Here is an 18,259-nt window from a genome sequence, read left to right as displayed (position 1 = left end):
AACGATGGAGGAGTGAACCAAAACGATGGAGGGGTGAACCAAAACGTTGGAGGAGTGAACCCAAACGATAGAGGTGTGAACCAAAACGATGGAGGAGTGAACCAAAACGTTGTAGGAGTGAACCCAAACGATAGAGGTGTGAACCAAAACGATGGAGGGGTGAACCAAAACGATGGAGGAGTGAACCAAAACGATGGAGGGGTGAACCAAAACGTTGGAGGAGTGAACCCAAACGATAGAGGTGTGAACCAAAACGATGGAGGAGTGAACCAAAATGATGGAGGAGTGAACCAAAACGATGGAGGGGTCAACCAAAACGATGGAGGAGTGAACCAAAACGTTGGAGGAGTGAACCCAAACGATAGAGGTGTGAACCAAAACGATGGAGGAGTGAACCAAAACGATGGAGGGGTGAACCAAAACGATGGAGGAGTGAACCCAAACGATGGAGGAGTGAACCAAAACGATGGAGGGGTGAACCAAAACGATGGAGGAGTGAACCAAAACGATGGAGGGGTCAACCAAAACGATGGAGGAGTGAACCAAAACGTTGGAGGAGTGAACCCAAACGATAGAGGTGTGAACCAAAACGATGGAGGAGTGAACCAAAACGATGGAGGGGTGAACCAAAACGATGGAGGAGTGAACCCAAACGATGGAGGAGTGAACCAAAACGATGGAGGGGTCAACCAAAACGATGGAGGAGTGAACCAAACGATGGAGGAGTGAACCAAAACGATGGAGGGGTGAACCAAAACGATGGAGGAGTGAACCAAAACGATGGAGGGGTCAACCAAAACGATGGAGGAGTGAACCAAACGATGGAGGAGTGAACCAAAACGATGGAGGGGTGAACCAAAACGATGGAGGGGTCAACCAAAACGATGGAGGAGTGAACCAAAACGATGGAGGGGTCAACCAAAACGATGGAGGAGTGAACCAAAATGATGGAGGGGTAATTCTCTGTGGGTTCATCACTTTGACATGTGCTAGTAGTCATTTAATTATTAAAAAAAATCTTAAACAATAATGATAACTTCAGTTCATGTGAAGGATGTGTTTACTTTTTGAAAGCTATTTTTTATTGAGGTTAAGAAACACTTGCCCTGGTTTTACATGAATTGTTGGCTGCAGCACAAACTCCCTGGTGCTCGTAGTCATGTGATCCAGTCCTGGAACAAACACAACCTAAAAACATCAACCTGATGCTGCAGTGACTGCCTTTATACTTTACATTAATGACAGCTGAATAAGTAATGTCAGTTTCAAAGCCATAGCTTGCATTTTCATACAATGCTGACACTGTGTGTGTGTGTGTGTGTGTGTGTGTGTGTGTGTGTGTGTGTGTGTGTGTGTGTGCGTACCAGTATATATTGCTTTGAAATATGTGATTATTTGCTTGATGTGCTTGATCTTGCCATTTAAAGGTACACAGAGAGTCAGAATGGACAGAAAATAAAAGGAAGAGTGAATGAATAATACGCTCTTTAGTGAAAATTGATTGTTCTGACCTTTCTCAACATGTTGCTCTTCTAAATATTGACCAACGTGTTTTATCTTCCATCTATCTCTTCTATGCCCCGAATCACTGAATAAGTGCCACAATCGGTAAAACAAATAGAAATCTCACCTGGAACATTCCCATAACACTTTCACTCTGTCCCTCATCCACTCTTTCATTTTTCCTTCCTTCCTTCCTTCCCAAGCCTTCACTTATCGGTGTTTCCGAGATATGTCTCTCTTTATCACATGTGACATCACAGGATGGGCCTGTCTGGAGCAGGTAATGATTTTTCTGTTCTTATTTCTGCGTGGAGAGGGATCAGAGTCGTGCTGGTTATCAGGTCATTTATTACCCTGCCAGCTCGCCACTCAGCTGTCTGGGTAAATGCAATCTCTCTTGATTCACACAATTACCCCAAGATCGAGAGGGGGAGAGAAATATCTCTCGCAGTGGCATTGTGGGTCAGAGAGAGTTTAGTGCTTCTCCAACCGACTAGACCTGCAGCTTCTTTGTGCTCAGGGCTTGTTGTGTGATGTTCTACAGCAGAAATAAATGCCTGGGGCATTAATCTACATTCTACTTTGCAAACAACAAGCTCTTCTGCTATAGATCCATTATGAACGTACAACAAATGCATTATACATTCCTAACTGGAGCTCATCACTCCCTAAAGAGCAAAGCAATCCTATATTTCTTCCAGATTCATTTAATTAATGAAGCATTACGCTGTTTTTCCAGAGCAGGCTGTAAAGACCAAACACTGACACGTGTTTCACAATACAGCATGCTCTCTCTGGGCCAGCCAATGACAATAATAATAATATTAATAATAATAATAATAATAATAATATTATTATTATTTATGGTCCACATGCTAGTTTGGAGTACTCAGAATAATTCTAATTTTGAAAACCTACACTTCCATGACACTTAACAATCTTCATCTGTGGATGAAGGCGGTGTGAGACTGTTGCTCCAGCGAGTTCTTGGGTGGAGATTGTTTTGTCAACAATGGTTGCTGATGTTTAACCAACAGTAAATCTGATGTATTGAGCTTGTATCTATATATTTATTTGTGTATATATCTTCTTAAAACTGAATGAAAACATCTTTGACACCCAGTATTAATATGATATGTTCCTGATGTAAGGCACCTGCAGTTAGTATCGTGTCTCTCCTCCTCGCCTCTGTTTTGGGACACTATCTTGTGCTAATGCACGCTGCATTCTGTTTCACCGGTACAGCCGGAGTCATCAAAAACGGCAAGAAACAGGCCACATTTCTCCCCTAGCCCAGCACTTCTGCGTGTGTCTGCAAGTGTGTGTGTGTGTGTGCACGTGTATATGTGTGTGTGTGTGTGTGCACGTGTATTTGTGTGTGTGTGTGTGGCTGATGAGAAGAGCTGCTCAGCAATATTTAGCGTTACTGCGACAGAACAGCTTTAGGACAGAACAGAACTCGGCTCACCTTCAGAAGAGACGCAATGAGAGTCAAAGAGAGAGGAATGCATTTTGACTTTTGATGCTCCTACGTGGAACATTGTGCTTCAAGTGAGAGGAAATAATCTCAATGCCAAACAGTAAAAATAACTTCATTCATATAGCACTCACCTCTGAGAGAGAACAAGAGAACCTTTCGTGGCCAGAATCAAACGGTTTCATGTGGCCTTGAATTGCCCAGAAACAACAACAGGAAAAACGAAATGAATTATGACACTCTTCAAAACCATGTGTTACTTATTTGGATTACATGTCAATTATGACCTCAGCTTCTGCCTCATGGATTGTGTTTCACTCCGCTAAAAACCTTTACATATGTGTGCTTTCTAGGGTTGATGTGTGATACTGAGTCAGAAGCCCTTTAAATGTGTTACTATAGCAAACCATGAGACATGTGTCTGTGCATGTGTTCATTTTGGGGTGAAAGACAGCAGATGCCCACCTGACACATGCGCCTTACACACACCCACGTCCGCTGACACACACACACACACACGCACACGCACGCAGACCAGCTGGGCAGCGGCTCCGTGTCCGCGGTGTACAACATACATGTCGGCCTTCAACGCGGCGCAGCATCAATTAAAGTAAACAGGACATCTATGACAGCTAACCTCACGACACACACACACGCACGCACACACACTCACACACACACACACACAGTTTCAAATATGAGAAAAACCTGAAATATTTTAGCCATATCCCGTCACTTTTTTATATAAAAACGTGATTTAAAAAGTATTTTTGGTATTTTGTGTACTGATCAGACTTTTCTCAAGCGCTGGGGAACAGTTCTTGCAGTGAGGTGTTACTCATTTCACTTCAGTACGATTTGATGTAACTCTGTATGGGTAGTTCTATAGCAGCTTGCTCTCCTTTTAAGTATTTCAGTTAACACAGCATATATCTAATACATACTCTATAGATAGAATACATTACAACTTTCTAATGTTATATGATCCAGACACTAAATTATGTGTGACATTTAGTAATGTCACCGTCAATTGAGTTGTACAGTTTAGCTTAGACGGGCATAGTCGGAGTGACTTGTGTTAAATATATATATATATATATATATATATATATATATAATTACTATTATTCAGTCTACATTGACCAGATTAAATAATACCATTGGCAAAGCTGCATTTTATGTGCATGCCTCTTCGGGTTGCTCATAGCGCCTGCCGACAAAACAAAAAATGTTCCGCTCGTCCCAAAAATAAAGGGAGGTGCTGTAAGTGAAGTGTGAGGATGACACCAACAGGAGAACACCCAGCGCTTTACACTTCTGGCTGCAATTTACACTCAAGTGAGCTGCAGTGAAATATTGTCCATTCCATCTTTAGAAAGTCTTTCACATCCTCGTTCTGATTGCAACGTAATGAGCGGCTCGCTGTCAGTTCGGTGCTTCGTCTTTGCTGGTTGAATAAACTGTCTAAGTTTGAAAATGCCAGACGCCAAAGATACGATAACATAGTGTAGGACACTACACATGAATGTCTATATGAATGTATGTGCAAGCCTGAGTGTGTGTGCAGAGGTCTGTTAGATTGAGTGTGTGTAGGCATGGGTGTGTGTTCACATGACCTCTAATGATGATGAAATATGTTGTTAATGTTGTGGGTTATTTTTGTCAACTGATAGTTGTTGTAGATGTGGTTGAATATTTGTATGTGTGTATGTGTGTTTAATTGGACCTCCCTGAGCCAGTCTCCAGGTGATGGAACTCATCTGTTCTCCCCTGATTAAGGACAACAGATGGACTGGTATCACAACACACACACACACACACACACACACACACACACACACACATATAATACATTCAGTCATGAGTCATCTTTATACACATATTGTACAAGTCATATGGCCTGTAATCAATACTAAAGAAACACAGAGTGGAACTAAATCCGTCCCTTAGCCTCAGGTATCAATGCTTGAAGCTCAAATGACCCCGGTGCCTCAGTCCGTTCGGCCTTCATCACCACAACTCTTACAATACTGTTCAAAAGTTGGCGGTCACCCACACAATTTTGGGTTTTCCATGAAAACTCACAATTTTATTTATCAAATGAATTGAAAAATCAATACAAAATACTGTATATATTGACATATTGATTAGAAATAATGTTTTTTATTTGACATATAAATGTTGTTCTTCACACTTGTACCTCAAAGGAAGGCCAGTTTTATGGCCTCTCACACCAGCATAACTGTTTTCAGCTGTGCTAACATAATGTCACAAGGGTTTTCAAAGGGTTTTTTAATCATCCATTAACTAAGGCGATTAGCAAACACAATGTACCATTAGAACACTGGAAATGGCATCTATACACCTATGTAGGTATTTTAATAAAAACCAGACGTTTCCACCTAGAATAGTCATTTACCATGTTAACAATGTATATAGAGTATTTCTGATAAATGTAATGTTATCTTCATTGAGAAAAAACAGTGCTTTTCTATGAAAAATAAATACATTTCTAAGTGACCCCAATCTTTTGAAGAGTAGTGTATCTTCTTCATATCAACTATGCAACACAACTTCCCCACCAGGTTGACATACAGCAACAGACCGAGCGAGATTAAAAAGAGAAGATTTGACCCAAAACTAACAAGCTGAGCGGCATAGAAATCGCCTTTCCTGTTACAAAACAACTCTAAATATTAAACATACTTAATATCTAATTCATGACACACTGCATTAATTTTTATAATAGTACACGTTTCATCTTTATTTTTTGAAAATGTTTTTATTTGCCTCAACTTAATTCCCCCATATTCGCTGGAGATCCTGGCAAACTCAGCACTTTACTTCATTTTCCCCCTGTATATTTAGTATTTAGTATTAGTATTTAGTTTTTTTGTTTTGTTATTGTGTTTTGTGTTTTATATTGTATTTATTTTCATTGATGCTCTGATGTGCACCGCTGCTGCGATTTTTGAAATTTCTCCACTGTGGGACAAATAAAGGAATATCATATCATATCATATATCATGTCATATTGTCTAATGTCCACAGATCGTGAGTCATTATCCACATGGTGAGACTCCACTAAACAAAGTAAGTTTCTGCAACAACAATTCGCTCCAATAAATTCTGCTGTTTATTTGAGTTGATACGACAAACTCTTCCATTCAGTGTGTCCTTCAGTACCTCATGAAACAATGCTTTATAATCACAGCTCAGTAATGTGCACTTTCACTTTCTCGGACTAATTATTTATACACTGTCATTCTGGGTCTCAAACTGATAAAGTTATAAAGATTATGAGCCATTTACAACCTGCGAGTGTCATTTTTAAGGTTCTAGTTCTCATAAATATCAAACTTGACAACACGGTTTTAGACGGGCCATGAAAAAAAATGTTCAAGTTAATATTCAACTGATATTATTAAACTTGGGAGACTGACTGAGGTTGAATTAAGAATGTCCACACGGCAGATGATTCATAAATCTCTCAAATTATCTTTGTTTTCATGACATAATATCGACAAAGCACAAACAATCTTTGATCCTGTAAAACTTGCCAGTGAACCCAATGTGACCCAGGACCAGATACTCCCATAATAATCTGGCAGTCACTGTAAAACACTCCACTTGGTCTCCACTCGTTTGCCTTTGAGGCCACGTTATTGAGAGTCTCTCAGCATGAGAGTTAATATCACCATATAATCCATATCGTCATGAAAAAAAAGTCAGAATATGCTTAGAAGGTGATAAAAGAAGAGAAAACAAAAAAGGAAGAATTTCGGCTCCTAACATGAATGTTACATGATAGCTGAGGCAAATTGATTATTGCTTTAAAACAAACCCCCAAAACTAAAACATAACTATTTCCATTATTATCTCCCCAAAACATGGGGACTCGCCTCACACACACAGCAACTACACCCCCCCCCCCCCCCCACACACACACACACACACACACACACACACACACACACACACACACACACACACACACAATGAAGAGAGAGAGAGGAAGGAGGAAGAAGTAGAATGAAAGACAGAGAAATAAAGAGAAAGAGGGGGGTGATAACAGCTTCAATAAATCATCCGGGCCAGTCGCCCCTCCCCAGGGATGTGGGATGGATTAAATTAAGCACTCCCTCTACCCATGTGTCTATCCATCTCTCTCTCTCTCTCTCACTCTCTCTCTCACACCCCTCTCTCTCTCTCTCTCACTCTCTCTCTCTCTCTCATGCGCCGTATAAATGCCAACAGCTGATCGCGAGACGGCACACTCACTGGAACACCTACGCTGCAGAGAGAGAGAGAGAGTGAGAGAGAGAGAGAGGGTGTGAGAGAGAGAGAGAGGAGAGAGAGGGATACAGAAAGAGAAAGAGGGGACGCTGTTGATCCATTCATGCGCTCGCAGGGAGTTTTATTGTGTGCGCGTGTTTTTTTTATACCGACCTGAGTATCATTAACGGGATTTAAGGACTATTTCTGCACCAACGAGGGACGGGCACAGTGTCCGAGATTTTTCTTTTTGAAAAGCTTCCAAAATCGTCCTCCCCCCCCCCCTCCCCTCCCCTCGCCCTCCTCCCCCAGTCCTCTCCTCTCGTATGTTCTTCGCATCCTTCCCTCTTCCTCCATCTCCTCTTCCTCTTCTTTAAAGGGGCCCGAGAGTCGCCGCACGCGCCGCAGGGTGCCTTCCACCGCTTGTTACATTGTTTTTTTTTACATTTTATTTTACATTTATTTGTTGACGGCTCACGAGCCTCTGCCCCCCGTGGCTGCTGCGCGCTCGCGAGCAGAGTGCGCGAGGAACCCCCCGGGGGGAGCTGTCCGGTGCTGAAGTTCTCAGCCTCTCTGCACAAGGACTACAGCACGGAGACGCACCGCGGGAGAGAAACAATAACTGAGCCCTGGTTGAACTATTTTACCGGAACCTGAAGGCATCGTCCTGCGACTCACCTGTTCTGCTGGTGCGTAACAGCACGCTGGCCAGGCCGTCGGGAAGCGGCTGTGTTTGTGAGAGTGTGTTGTTGTGTTGGTGAGAGTGTCGCACCACCATGCCAAGGTCTTTCCTGGTGAAAAAGGTGAAACTAGATGAATTCGCCGGAGCGGATTTGGAGAACGTCTACAGGCACAGGACAGGCCTCAGCCTGCGGCTACATGACAAAGGTAGGTCACGCGAGCACGAACAGTAACAGGTGTCTCACAAACAAGTCCATCTGACGGAGGAGGAGGAAGAGGAGGAGGAGGGTGACAGGCAGGGAGGGAGCCTAACAATGCTGTTTTCTAAAAATAAGGCTTTAGCTTTGTGACTCAGAGGTGAGATTACTGGTTGTGTCCCGGAGGCGTCCTGTGATTGATCCCCACCGTTGAATCAGAACTGCAACTCTAAACACAACATGTATGAAGTGTAAATATTTCAGTTTTGCGTTCGTATCGTACCTTTTCTTATGATATCGTGTAATAGTTTTACATTAATCTGGCATATCTGTGGCCTTTCCATTTGAAACACTTAAGTGTTGTTGCTACCTGCAGGCAGACAAGGAGCCTCATTGATTACAGAACAACGGCAGACAGAGTCATCATGGTTGGTACCTTTGTGATGGATAATAAAAGCTTCAAAGCCCCAAGTAATTATACATGACTGTAGATAATTAAAACACTAAAGGACTGACAGTATCAACAAACACACGCTGCTCTGTGACACCACCCGCTATATTTACTGGGAGTGTTTAAGCAGGCTTGATTTAAACATTTGGGAGTTCAGTTCCACTGGAGCAGAAAGGTCAGTGGAGAATCAACTAAATCCAGCGAGTCAAATGTTTCATTGATTTTGGCTCATCGTCAACGGGGACTTCCTCCCTACGCAGGCTAAGTAAGGTTAAAAAGAGATAAAGACGGTGTTTATTAATATCTGGTCCATTTTCGCTTGTTTTTTGGGGAATTAATTTTTTGGGAATAGCAAAGCTCGGTCTCAGTTAAAGAGTTGTTCTTAGTGTGATGCTTCCCTTTACATATACATTTACAACTTTATTGTATCCAGTAGGTGTTTTATACAGAAAATACACTGACACAACATCGTGAGACTTTATATTTCATAACAGTTTATATCCTTTAAAAACATTGTGTATTATTCACCAACCGCCTCCAGGCGAAGCACACATAAGCCACAGTGGAGTTCTCCTTTATGTAACACTTTGTGGCCAGAAACAGGACCACCAGAGGCCCAGGCCAGTGTTTTTTTGATATTTTGTAATCAAAATGATCCTCATCACAGGACCCTCACTCTGCATGGGGGGTTTGGGGTCTGCTCAGTGTTCAAGTATGGCTGTCCCATTTCTGCAATGTCAGCAGATTTTTGCAGGACGACATCTCGCAGAGACTGAAAATGATTTATCTTAACAAATGCATTCATAGAGTTTAGAGCTGCCACATGGCCACCTCGTCACAGCACCGTTGACGTTGCTGACGACTCGTTTTTACTTTACAGTCCCTGATGAACTGTTGCATGTACGTAACAGATTCTGAATGGAAGTTACTTCTGAATGAAGGCATTTGTTATTTTGGACTGACTTAAAAAACTAATTAAAATAAAGCACTGATCTCAAACATGTTCTGTTCCCTAAGATACACAGATTTAGAGTTTCAATCTGAGCAAATTCTTTATTGAAGACAAAGCCTTGCTTGGTATTTTCATGCTTACTGCGTTGGCTCTTTCCTTATAACGACATAATGAATGTACTCTTTGGGCATAACGGAGCTCGGCCCCATTGCAGTTATGTGATTCATTGTTCAGTGCAGCCGCTTTGCTCCTGCAGCTGTGGACTTCCTCACACTCTGTGTCACATAAAAATAAATAAAACTTTGCCTCCGCCATGCAAATGCAGCCACTGTAATGCTTCCACCCCGATGTCATTGACACGTTGTTGCACACCAACATGTGTATCCCGTGTGCAGCCTTGCCTGCATTTCACTGCTCGTGGAGCAAAAAGCTGTCAGTGGTGTATTTATAATGTCGAGGTTAACAAGCCCTGCTCGGCTTGACACACGATCTGCCATCTTAGCAACACCGTGCACCGCTGCCTGTCCCGGCCGCCTTTTGTCTCCATCCCTAACGTCCGATGGCAACAGCTTAATGCAGCTTCTACATACAGTGCTGCACATGCACTACCCACAACACCACATTAGGAACAACTCTCTGCTTGAACGAATAATTTATATCCCAGCCGTGTTCTGTGCGTTGTGTGTGACGGGGTATTCAGATGGGACGCTGGGAGATATGTCGGAGCTGTTATCGTGTGCAGAAAGATATGTAGTGTCACATCGATCATGTTGCTTCTGCAACTTACACAAAAATGCTTTAAGAGACTGGGTTAATTATAACAATACTAGTTTCTTAAAGGAGGGAAAAGTAGTTCTTTTTTATTAGCTTTTTTCATAATTTGTAAGGTTTTAAGTAATCTCAACAAGTCCCTTTACATCATACGTATTTTAAAAACACATATGAACACAAAGACATCTATAATAACTATTTTTCATTAGTTTTAGCAGATGTGAATTCTTGACATGTTTTGTACGCAAGAGATTTGTTTAATAAAATCATCTATGTTGTTATTTCATCACAGGTTATTTTTATGGATGCCTGCTCGGGAACAGTTTAGTCTGCACTGAGGCTATGAACACATCGTGTTGACCGTCTCACTGATGATAGTTTCAAAGAAAGGAAGCCAAAATGCATTTGTGTGTTTAACGAAATAAGTCGAACGATCAAACAAAAGAAAAAGTAAATGAGCAGAAAACAACACGTATGTAATGACCCAACCTCCAGGGACCTCACATCTAAAGGTATTTCATAATGTGAGTAAATATGGTAGTCAGTATGTATGTACGTAGTGTACATTATTTCCATATTTGGAAATGTGTATACATTTCCAAATATGTTTGATCCCTGTGAAAAACACACGTCAAACGTGAAATAATTTGCCTTTTTTACCATTTGATCAAGTGGGAGTAGCATCATGGAGCCAGCTCACATGTATTTACTGTTTTAGAGATTCAGTGACTGTACTTTGCCCAAAAGACTTGTCATGCAACTGTTAAACCCCTTGATCTATAAAAAAGCTGGCGCACCGCTGCCTGCACCGCCTGTCACTGTGCCATCGACCCGCAGCACACTGGATCTGTCCGTGGTGCTGATGCTCATTTTCAAAGCCTAAATCAGCTTTCTCAAGTTCAGGGTCAGCCGGTGAGCATTTATCTTCCAGAGGAAGTGTTTAAACTGCAACCTTCGGGAACTGAGAGGTAGTTTATTGCTGGCTTAGCTCACGACTCGTACTGCAGGCTTCTGTTCTCCCCACACTCCACTGCTGGCCACAGGTGTGCAGGGGAGAGACAGATGTTCTGTGTCACATTACGCCAATTCAGACGTTCACATATGTCTAAAGTTGTTCAGATTAGTTACAACTGCTGCTGGTTTACTGAGAATCTTCCCAAACGTCATATTCAGGGTAAATGCAATGAATTGGACTTGCTGCAGTATTCCTCCAGGGCAGGTACATGCTGAAGGACTGAGCCTACCTCAGTGTCCTGTGTACTTTCACACCTGACAGGTGGCAGCTGACATTAAGAGTGAGAGGAGGACCAAAACACTCGAAACAGTGACTGGGATTAGATCTTACTGGAACCTTCTGTTTCATAACGCATTGCCATCTTTACTTTTCTGCCCTTTTAGTTCACATACAAAAACTGCACCGCCTGTGATGTCACCGTCCGTGTGTATCCGTAGCACTTAGTGGTGTCTCTACCTACAACACACAGCACCATGATAGAGACAAGTTACTGGTTGAATGAACAACCTGTTTGGAATATACATGTCAACCCATCATGTTGTGTTTCATAATAAATGCACTCACATGGGATGCAGGAGCAGAACAATATGCCATCCTGCCGTCTACGTCTCGCTGTATTTCACTAATGGTGAAGCACTTATTAAATTCCACCAATTTAGACTGTAATAGTGTCAGTATACCGAATGTCTGCATTACTGTCTCTGTGAAGAAGGATACGCTTGAGAAAAAAGCACTATCTGATTTCACTCTGTTTTTCCTGTCCAGCTGGTTACAACAATTTAATGGCGTTAATCCAAACGTTCCCCCGTCGTGTCCCTGTTAGATGGACATGTGCGGTTGAGAGTGTCTGCAGACCGGTGTCTGAGTGTGCGACTGGTATATCGACCGTGGTCTCTGGTGTGTGTGTGTGGGGGTGGGTTTCTTCCTGTGCTCCTCTTTGCTTCCTAAGATTGTTTTAATTGCGCCAATCGATCATCTATCAAGATATGTCACGGCTTCGGCAAAGACACATATTTAAATCTGGATATGTTTGTATTCCCACGTCTCTGTGTGAAACCATTTTTATCTTAACTTCCTGAACCTAACACTGTTTTCTTTTCTCCTCGTCAGCTCGATACATCAGCGACTACATCAGCCCTGTTGTGTACGATGGCGAGAGTGACGGTGGGATCAAGGTGCCCTCCCCAGACCCCATCTACGATAGTATCCACAGTGACTATGGGGCCCCTGACTCCGAGTCCCCCGACAGTCCCAGTTCAGAAATCACCGACGGCTACATCAACGGAGACGCCGCGGTGAGTGAGGGTTACACAGTCGACGCCTTCTTCATCACCGATGGCCGCTCGAGGAGGAAAGCTATCAGCAGTCCCAGGGCCATCCAGAGGCACACCTGCAACGAGTGCGGCAAAACCTACGCCACGTCTTCCAACCTGAGCCGGCACAAACAGACACACCGCTCGCTGGACAGCAAGCTGGCGAAGAAATGTCCGACCTGCAGTAAGGTGTACGTGTCCATGCCCGCCATGGCCATGCACCTGCTCACTCACGACCTCAAGCACAAGTGTGACGTGTGTGGGAAAGCGTTCAGCCGACCCTGGCTTTTACAGGGCCACATGCGCTCTCACACGGGCGAGAAGCCTTTCGGCTGCGCCCAGTGCGGGAAGGCCTTCGCAGACCGCTCCAACCTGCGCGCTCACATGCAGACCCACTCGGCCTTCAAGCACTTCAAGTGTAAACGCTGCAACAAGACCTTCGCGCTCAAGAGTTACCTGAACAAGCACTACGAGTCTGCCTGTTTCAAAGGCCCCTTCTCTCCTCTCGGCCCCCTAGATGCATGACCCCCCCGCATACATAAAACAGCAGACAAAACTGCAGACATAAATTACCATTATCCTTACAGACTGAACTGCAGTCACAAACAATCTATTTTTGGTCAGAATGTGACCTTGCGCTCCCTCGCCCCCCCCCCCCCCCTCTACCACCTTTCTTTCCCTGTTCATAATGATGACGATAGCACAATTTTTCTCCTTGAGATTTGCCCACTTAAGGATTTAACCGATCTACGCATGCACTTCCTCAAAAACTCACCACCTCCTCCTTCGGACTGTTCTGGATGGAGACAACACTATTTACACAGCTTCCTTCTGGCATTTAGAGACAGTACGGCATCTTATATTTTAAAGACACTGATGATGATGATGATGAAGATGGCGACAAGCCTATCGCTACTGGGTTCCTCCTTGCACTGAAAAGCAGTGAAAGAGTTTGGTTACATTTTTTTTTCTAGGGGGATAATAGTAATAATTATAGTAAAAATGAAGTTAATAATAATGTTCTGCTGCACCAAGTGACCATATTCTCTCCACTACTGAGGTACAAATACTATTTATTTATTTATTTTCACATTTTTTTCTTCTTTTTTATCTGTTGTATGTTTATACTTGATTTGATAATAATGAAATGATAGTTAAATTATTTGTTGCACTTTAATTTCTTTATATGTATGTAGGATAATTGCCAACCTCTTTCTATCAGTACAGGCCAAAGCATATGTCACTTTTTTTAGTACTATTTTTCTTAATCATTTGTTTCCCTTCTTATTAACCTTATTGCATGCAAAAAGAGAAAAGAAATCTATGCCAACATCATAAAAGCTTATGATTTTTGCCAAATTCCTATAGATAGAACCTGAGGGCAATATTTTTCTCTTGGAGCCTCTTTAGGACTCTTTAAAAGCAATAATCACCTAATGCATGGTATTTTATGATGAAGTTATGAAGTATTACCATACTGTATAGCAGTTAAAATCAGGTATGTTTTACTTCACCTATAGTCATGAACAGAAGAATACTAATATTTCAGACATCAGGGAACATGCCAATGTAGTGTTAGAGAAACAAAAAGAAAAGTCCTGTCTTTCCTCTCTTGTTATGCACTGCCTGCCTCTTAGTGAGTAGAACTAATGTAGGATGTAGGCTAGAGAGGCTGGGATCAGCTGCCTGCTGGGTGTGAGGCCTATTGTAGGACTATAACCCTGGCAGACCCGTGCTTGGCTAATTCTAGCATGAAATAAGCCTGCTAACAATAACCAGGGGAGGCCTAATTTAGGCCTCTCACCATTTTACTGGATTGGATCATTGGCCATTCATGAGAGATTAAGGGTTATAAAGGGTCTGACATGTTAAAATGGGACCTGTTGAAAACACATCTTCTGCTGATACAAAGAAGTGATAAAATGAGGTTAATACTGCAATCAGATCGGAATTTAACAATGAGATGTGCACCATCCCAACATGAAAGTAAGCATACGGTACCCAGACACTCTCAGTGTGATTTCAGTAGAAAACCAAGTCAAAGTTGGGTCCATTATTGAAGTTGGACCAATGTCAACTTTAAATGCACTGCATTATTCAACTACCCTTCCAGTGCACTTCCAAACCATGAAGTGTGCATTCTTAAAGCACAGAAAGAGCATGCACTTTAGCTGGGGGGTCCGATTGCAGCTTAACTGTTACAGTCCAATGGATACATTAGGTCCTGATTATTCCTCAGTAGGCCCCATTTAGCCCGACCGGGCTGACCATGGGCTAACTCTGAAGAGATGTACCTCTGACAGGCGCTCTCTCATTAACCTGAACCCACAGATACGCTTTTATCTAGGTGGCCAATACCAGTGTTGCTGAACCCAGTTCTCTGCAGCTCAGAAACCTTTTCTACAGACTCATGGAGCTTCCTGAGAGACAGACTGACACAGATCTGCACACAACATGAAGTGTTTGTTTATATGCCGTATGTATTCGTTGTAACTTTGCATAGAACCCACGGGCACAAGTGCATCGGTTCATGCACACACAAGCAAGCACACAGTGAGAGAGACACGGGGAGGATCTGTCGACAGTCAAGCTTCCAACAAGTGAAAAGAAATTGGTTTAATATTCAGATGTGAATCCCTGACAAAATAGGATAATTGCAATGCATCCTCGGGCATTAGATTAGTGATATCCAACACCATTTAGGGTTTCAGGGACAAAAGGAGAGTCTGCACTGATACATGGAGCCAGAATCTAATTTAATTCACATCTCGGAGATAAAGTTAAAGGATCTATGAAATCAAAGGCTGTCAGATCCGTTCTGAAGTCAGAAAGTCAACATTTCGCTTTGAAAGTCTTGTCGCAGGAGTCGATACGATCTTTAAGTATTTCTCAAAGCAGCTTTTTGTAACGTAGCTTACAAGTTAGTGAGAAAGAGGCAGTTTTTGTTGTGACTGGAGCAACATCAGTATCATCACGTTACAGGTCTTATCTCTCTTATTGATGTGAGAACTAGATTTGAGCTGCAATAACTTGAATTGTATCAGACCATTAGTTACAGAGCTTCAACTTTATGTGAACTTAACCTTCTTGCAAAATACTCACAGCAGCTACACACATGAGTAAAACCAACATTACATTTGGAGCTTTAACACAAGTTCTACACAACAATAATCTCAGATCAAAAGCACAAGTTTAGCAAAGCAAGCAAAAACATTACAATATTTCCCATGCTAGAGATATAAATAAGAATATTATTTTAACCACCAAATCTAAAATCTTATTTTTATTCTTTCCATTTGAACAAGAAACAACTGTAATAACACATTTCTACTACGTACAAACCACCTAGTCTCTCTGACAGTTCTCTGTTAATGCATCACAAATTATATTTGTGTTGTATTGTGATTTAAAACTCCGCAACTTTGCACTGCAGCCTAAACGTCTTGAGGGTTTTAGGCTGAGGTTGTTGTTGTTGTGGCTGTCTCGTGGTTTTGGGACAGAAAAGGTGTGTGTGTGGGTGTGTGTGTGTGTGTGCGACTGTCTGACAGTGTGTCTGTCTCTGGGTGAGCTCCAGGTCTGTTCTCTCGAAGCACTTCCATTCTCGTCATCTCCACCTTAAAGAAAGTAGCACAATGAAACTAACTAGAATTCAGGTAGAGAAGAATTAAAAACCTTGTACTAGCTTGACCTCTCTTCTTTTTTTGTATTTCCAAGTTACAGAATGATGATAACCTAAATAATAATCTATTGCAGGAGGGTTTGTAAATAATCCTTTGGATTGAGACATTTTTACTGCTGTATAGTGATATCTAACACACCTTATTCTCAAGAGGTTTGGCTCTCAGTTGCAGAGACCGGATCTCCTGGGTTTTTTGAGCCAGAATTCAGACAATGTAAGCACAATGAACACAAAGCATTTTGTGGCACTTCATAATAAAGAATAATCTTAACCAACCAGGGCAGTTGTCATAGTTGTGTGTCTTTTCTTGTTTTAATGAAAACCCTCTGTAAATCACAGTGAATACAGACAAAGACGATTCGGAGCATTGGACTGTAGCTGCGCTGTCGTCGTGAGTAACATCGTGTTTTTATTCCTCGTAAACTTTTTTTGAACCCTACGATGTACCTTCTGTTTAAGCAGCTTTTAAAGTGATTCATGTGGATGAAGTGTGTTTACCTTTAAGTTTAAGAGTGTTCATTTACATAGAATAACACTAAACTCTGCACTCCACAGCCCATACTTTGCTTAATATTGTATGTTTAAAGAGGGATTGGGCAAACACTGGAGCGCAGTGTGCTCATTAGCACTCTTTAGGATGGAAGCTATCAGCCAGTAACGGGTTTCCTGCATGGCAGTTTATTCATTCCATATTTGGACATTTAGCATCAGTTAAGCCCCTTTCTTTCAAATCTTATATTCCTCTGTAATCTTAAATATTGAACAAAGATTAAAGTAGAGAAAACAAACATGCTAATATGTAGTTTTAACTTCTAATCTTCTATTTTGCCACATCGTCTAGACTCTATTCTACTACTGCTGTTTAACTGCGGCTCATTGCACTAAACACTAAGAATATATCTTTCTACATACACACAGAACTAAATACGCGGGAGATAACGTAGAAAGTGTTTTCTTCAGTAATGTAAATTGTGCCGGCACATATCCAACTTTTTAGAGCCAATGTATTTTCCTCAATATCAACAATAAAGATAGGAAACACAAGGCCCTGTTGACGCTTCTGTGTACTGACAGATATTCACATTATTGTCGAGATGAAAACATTAATGTTTATAGAAAGATACCAGAGTGCTGTGTGAGGCTCTCTGTAGCTGACATTGCAGACCCATCTTTATCTTGACTTTTAATTAAGGGTGACCTGGACAGCCATCGTTTCAGCTGGACCTCGAAGCAACAACTTTTTGTGTAATTTTCAATTTGGAAGAAGCCTTATTGCTAGTTCTTGAGCTCATGACAATTTGACAACTTTCTGTATCCACAACATATACCCAATGATGTCTCCTGTGTTTTTCTTCACTTTTGTCGTCACCAAGCCAATTTCTAGCGATGTCATTCCTGTTTAGTATATCATGTTATTTGAAGTTAGTTCATAAGATATCATGCAGTGGGTAGCCCATCTTCTCGGGGAGTTACAGCCCAACCTTGATGTTAACTCCTTGTGCGTGTAGATAGTCAAAATCTATTGTTGCTATGCCAACACCTGTGGTATACAAGGCAATAAACTATCTACAGTATCTATAGTAGTAAACTATCTGAACTGCTTCAACAAAGACACAATGCAGCACTCTGCAGCTTTATGAAGTACAGTATATTTCCCAACCCTAACCCGAAAATTGGTTTCACAGCAGTTGCAAAAAGACAGAAATGTGGCTGCCCACGTCTATGAATCACCTCGACCTCCCTCCTGTCTTCAAACTTCTCATTTTCTCCTCTTCTTTCTGTCCCTCTCGTATGTTTCCCTCTGTTCCTCCTCTCCTCATATCTGGATTCTTTCTCCCCTACTGTCTCATATCCTTTCTTTCTCCCTCCCCCATCTCTATCACCTGTCTGCTCCTTCCTCCCGTATCTCTGCCTTCCTTCCTCCTGCGTGTTCTCCTCCACCCCT

The 18,259-nt window shown here is 42.0% G+C and overlaps 1 protein-coding gene across 1 annotated transcript; it reads left to right on the top strand.

Annotated features, from left to right (window-relative positions):
- The first annotated feature begins 8,031 nt into the window (after positions 1-8,031).
- On the top strand, positions 8,032-13,160 carry LOC130213507 (transcriptional repressor scratch 1-like). The gene is made up of 2 exons (XM_056445197.1): positions 8,032-8,143; positions 12,433-13,160. The coding sequence occupies exons 1-2, from the start codon at positions 8,032-8,034 to the stop codon at positions 13,158-13,160; spliced, it is 840 nt and encodes a 279-aa protein (XP_056301172.1).
- The last annotated feature ends 5,099 nt before the right edge of the window (positions 13,161-18,259 follow it).

The sequence above is a fragment of the Pseudoliparis swirei genome, chromosome 22 (genome assembly GCF_029220125.1).
Source record: "Pseudoliparis swirei isolate HS2019 ecotype Mariana Trench chromosome 22, NWPU_hadal_v1, whole genome shotgun sequence".
NCBI classification, from domain to species: Eukaryota; Metazoa; Chordata; class Actinopteri; order Perciformes; family Liparidae; genus Pseudoliparis; species Pseudoliparis swirei.
The sequence above is the reverse complement of the archived record's forward strand: the minus strand, read 5'-3'. Positions and strand labels throughout refer to the sequence as shown.

Excerpts from the sequence above, each read along its gene's own strand:
- LOC130213507 (XM_056445197.1), top strand. The coding sequence starts at position 8,032 with ATGCCAAGGTCTTTCCTGGTGAAAAAGGTGAAACTAGATGAATTCGCC. Across the intron at positions 8,144-12,432 it reads CCTGCGGCTACATGACAAAG|CTCGATACATCAGCGACTAC; the intron begins GTAGGTCACGCG and ends TCTCCTCGTCAG.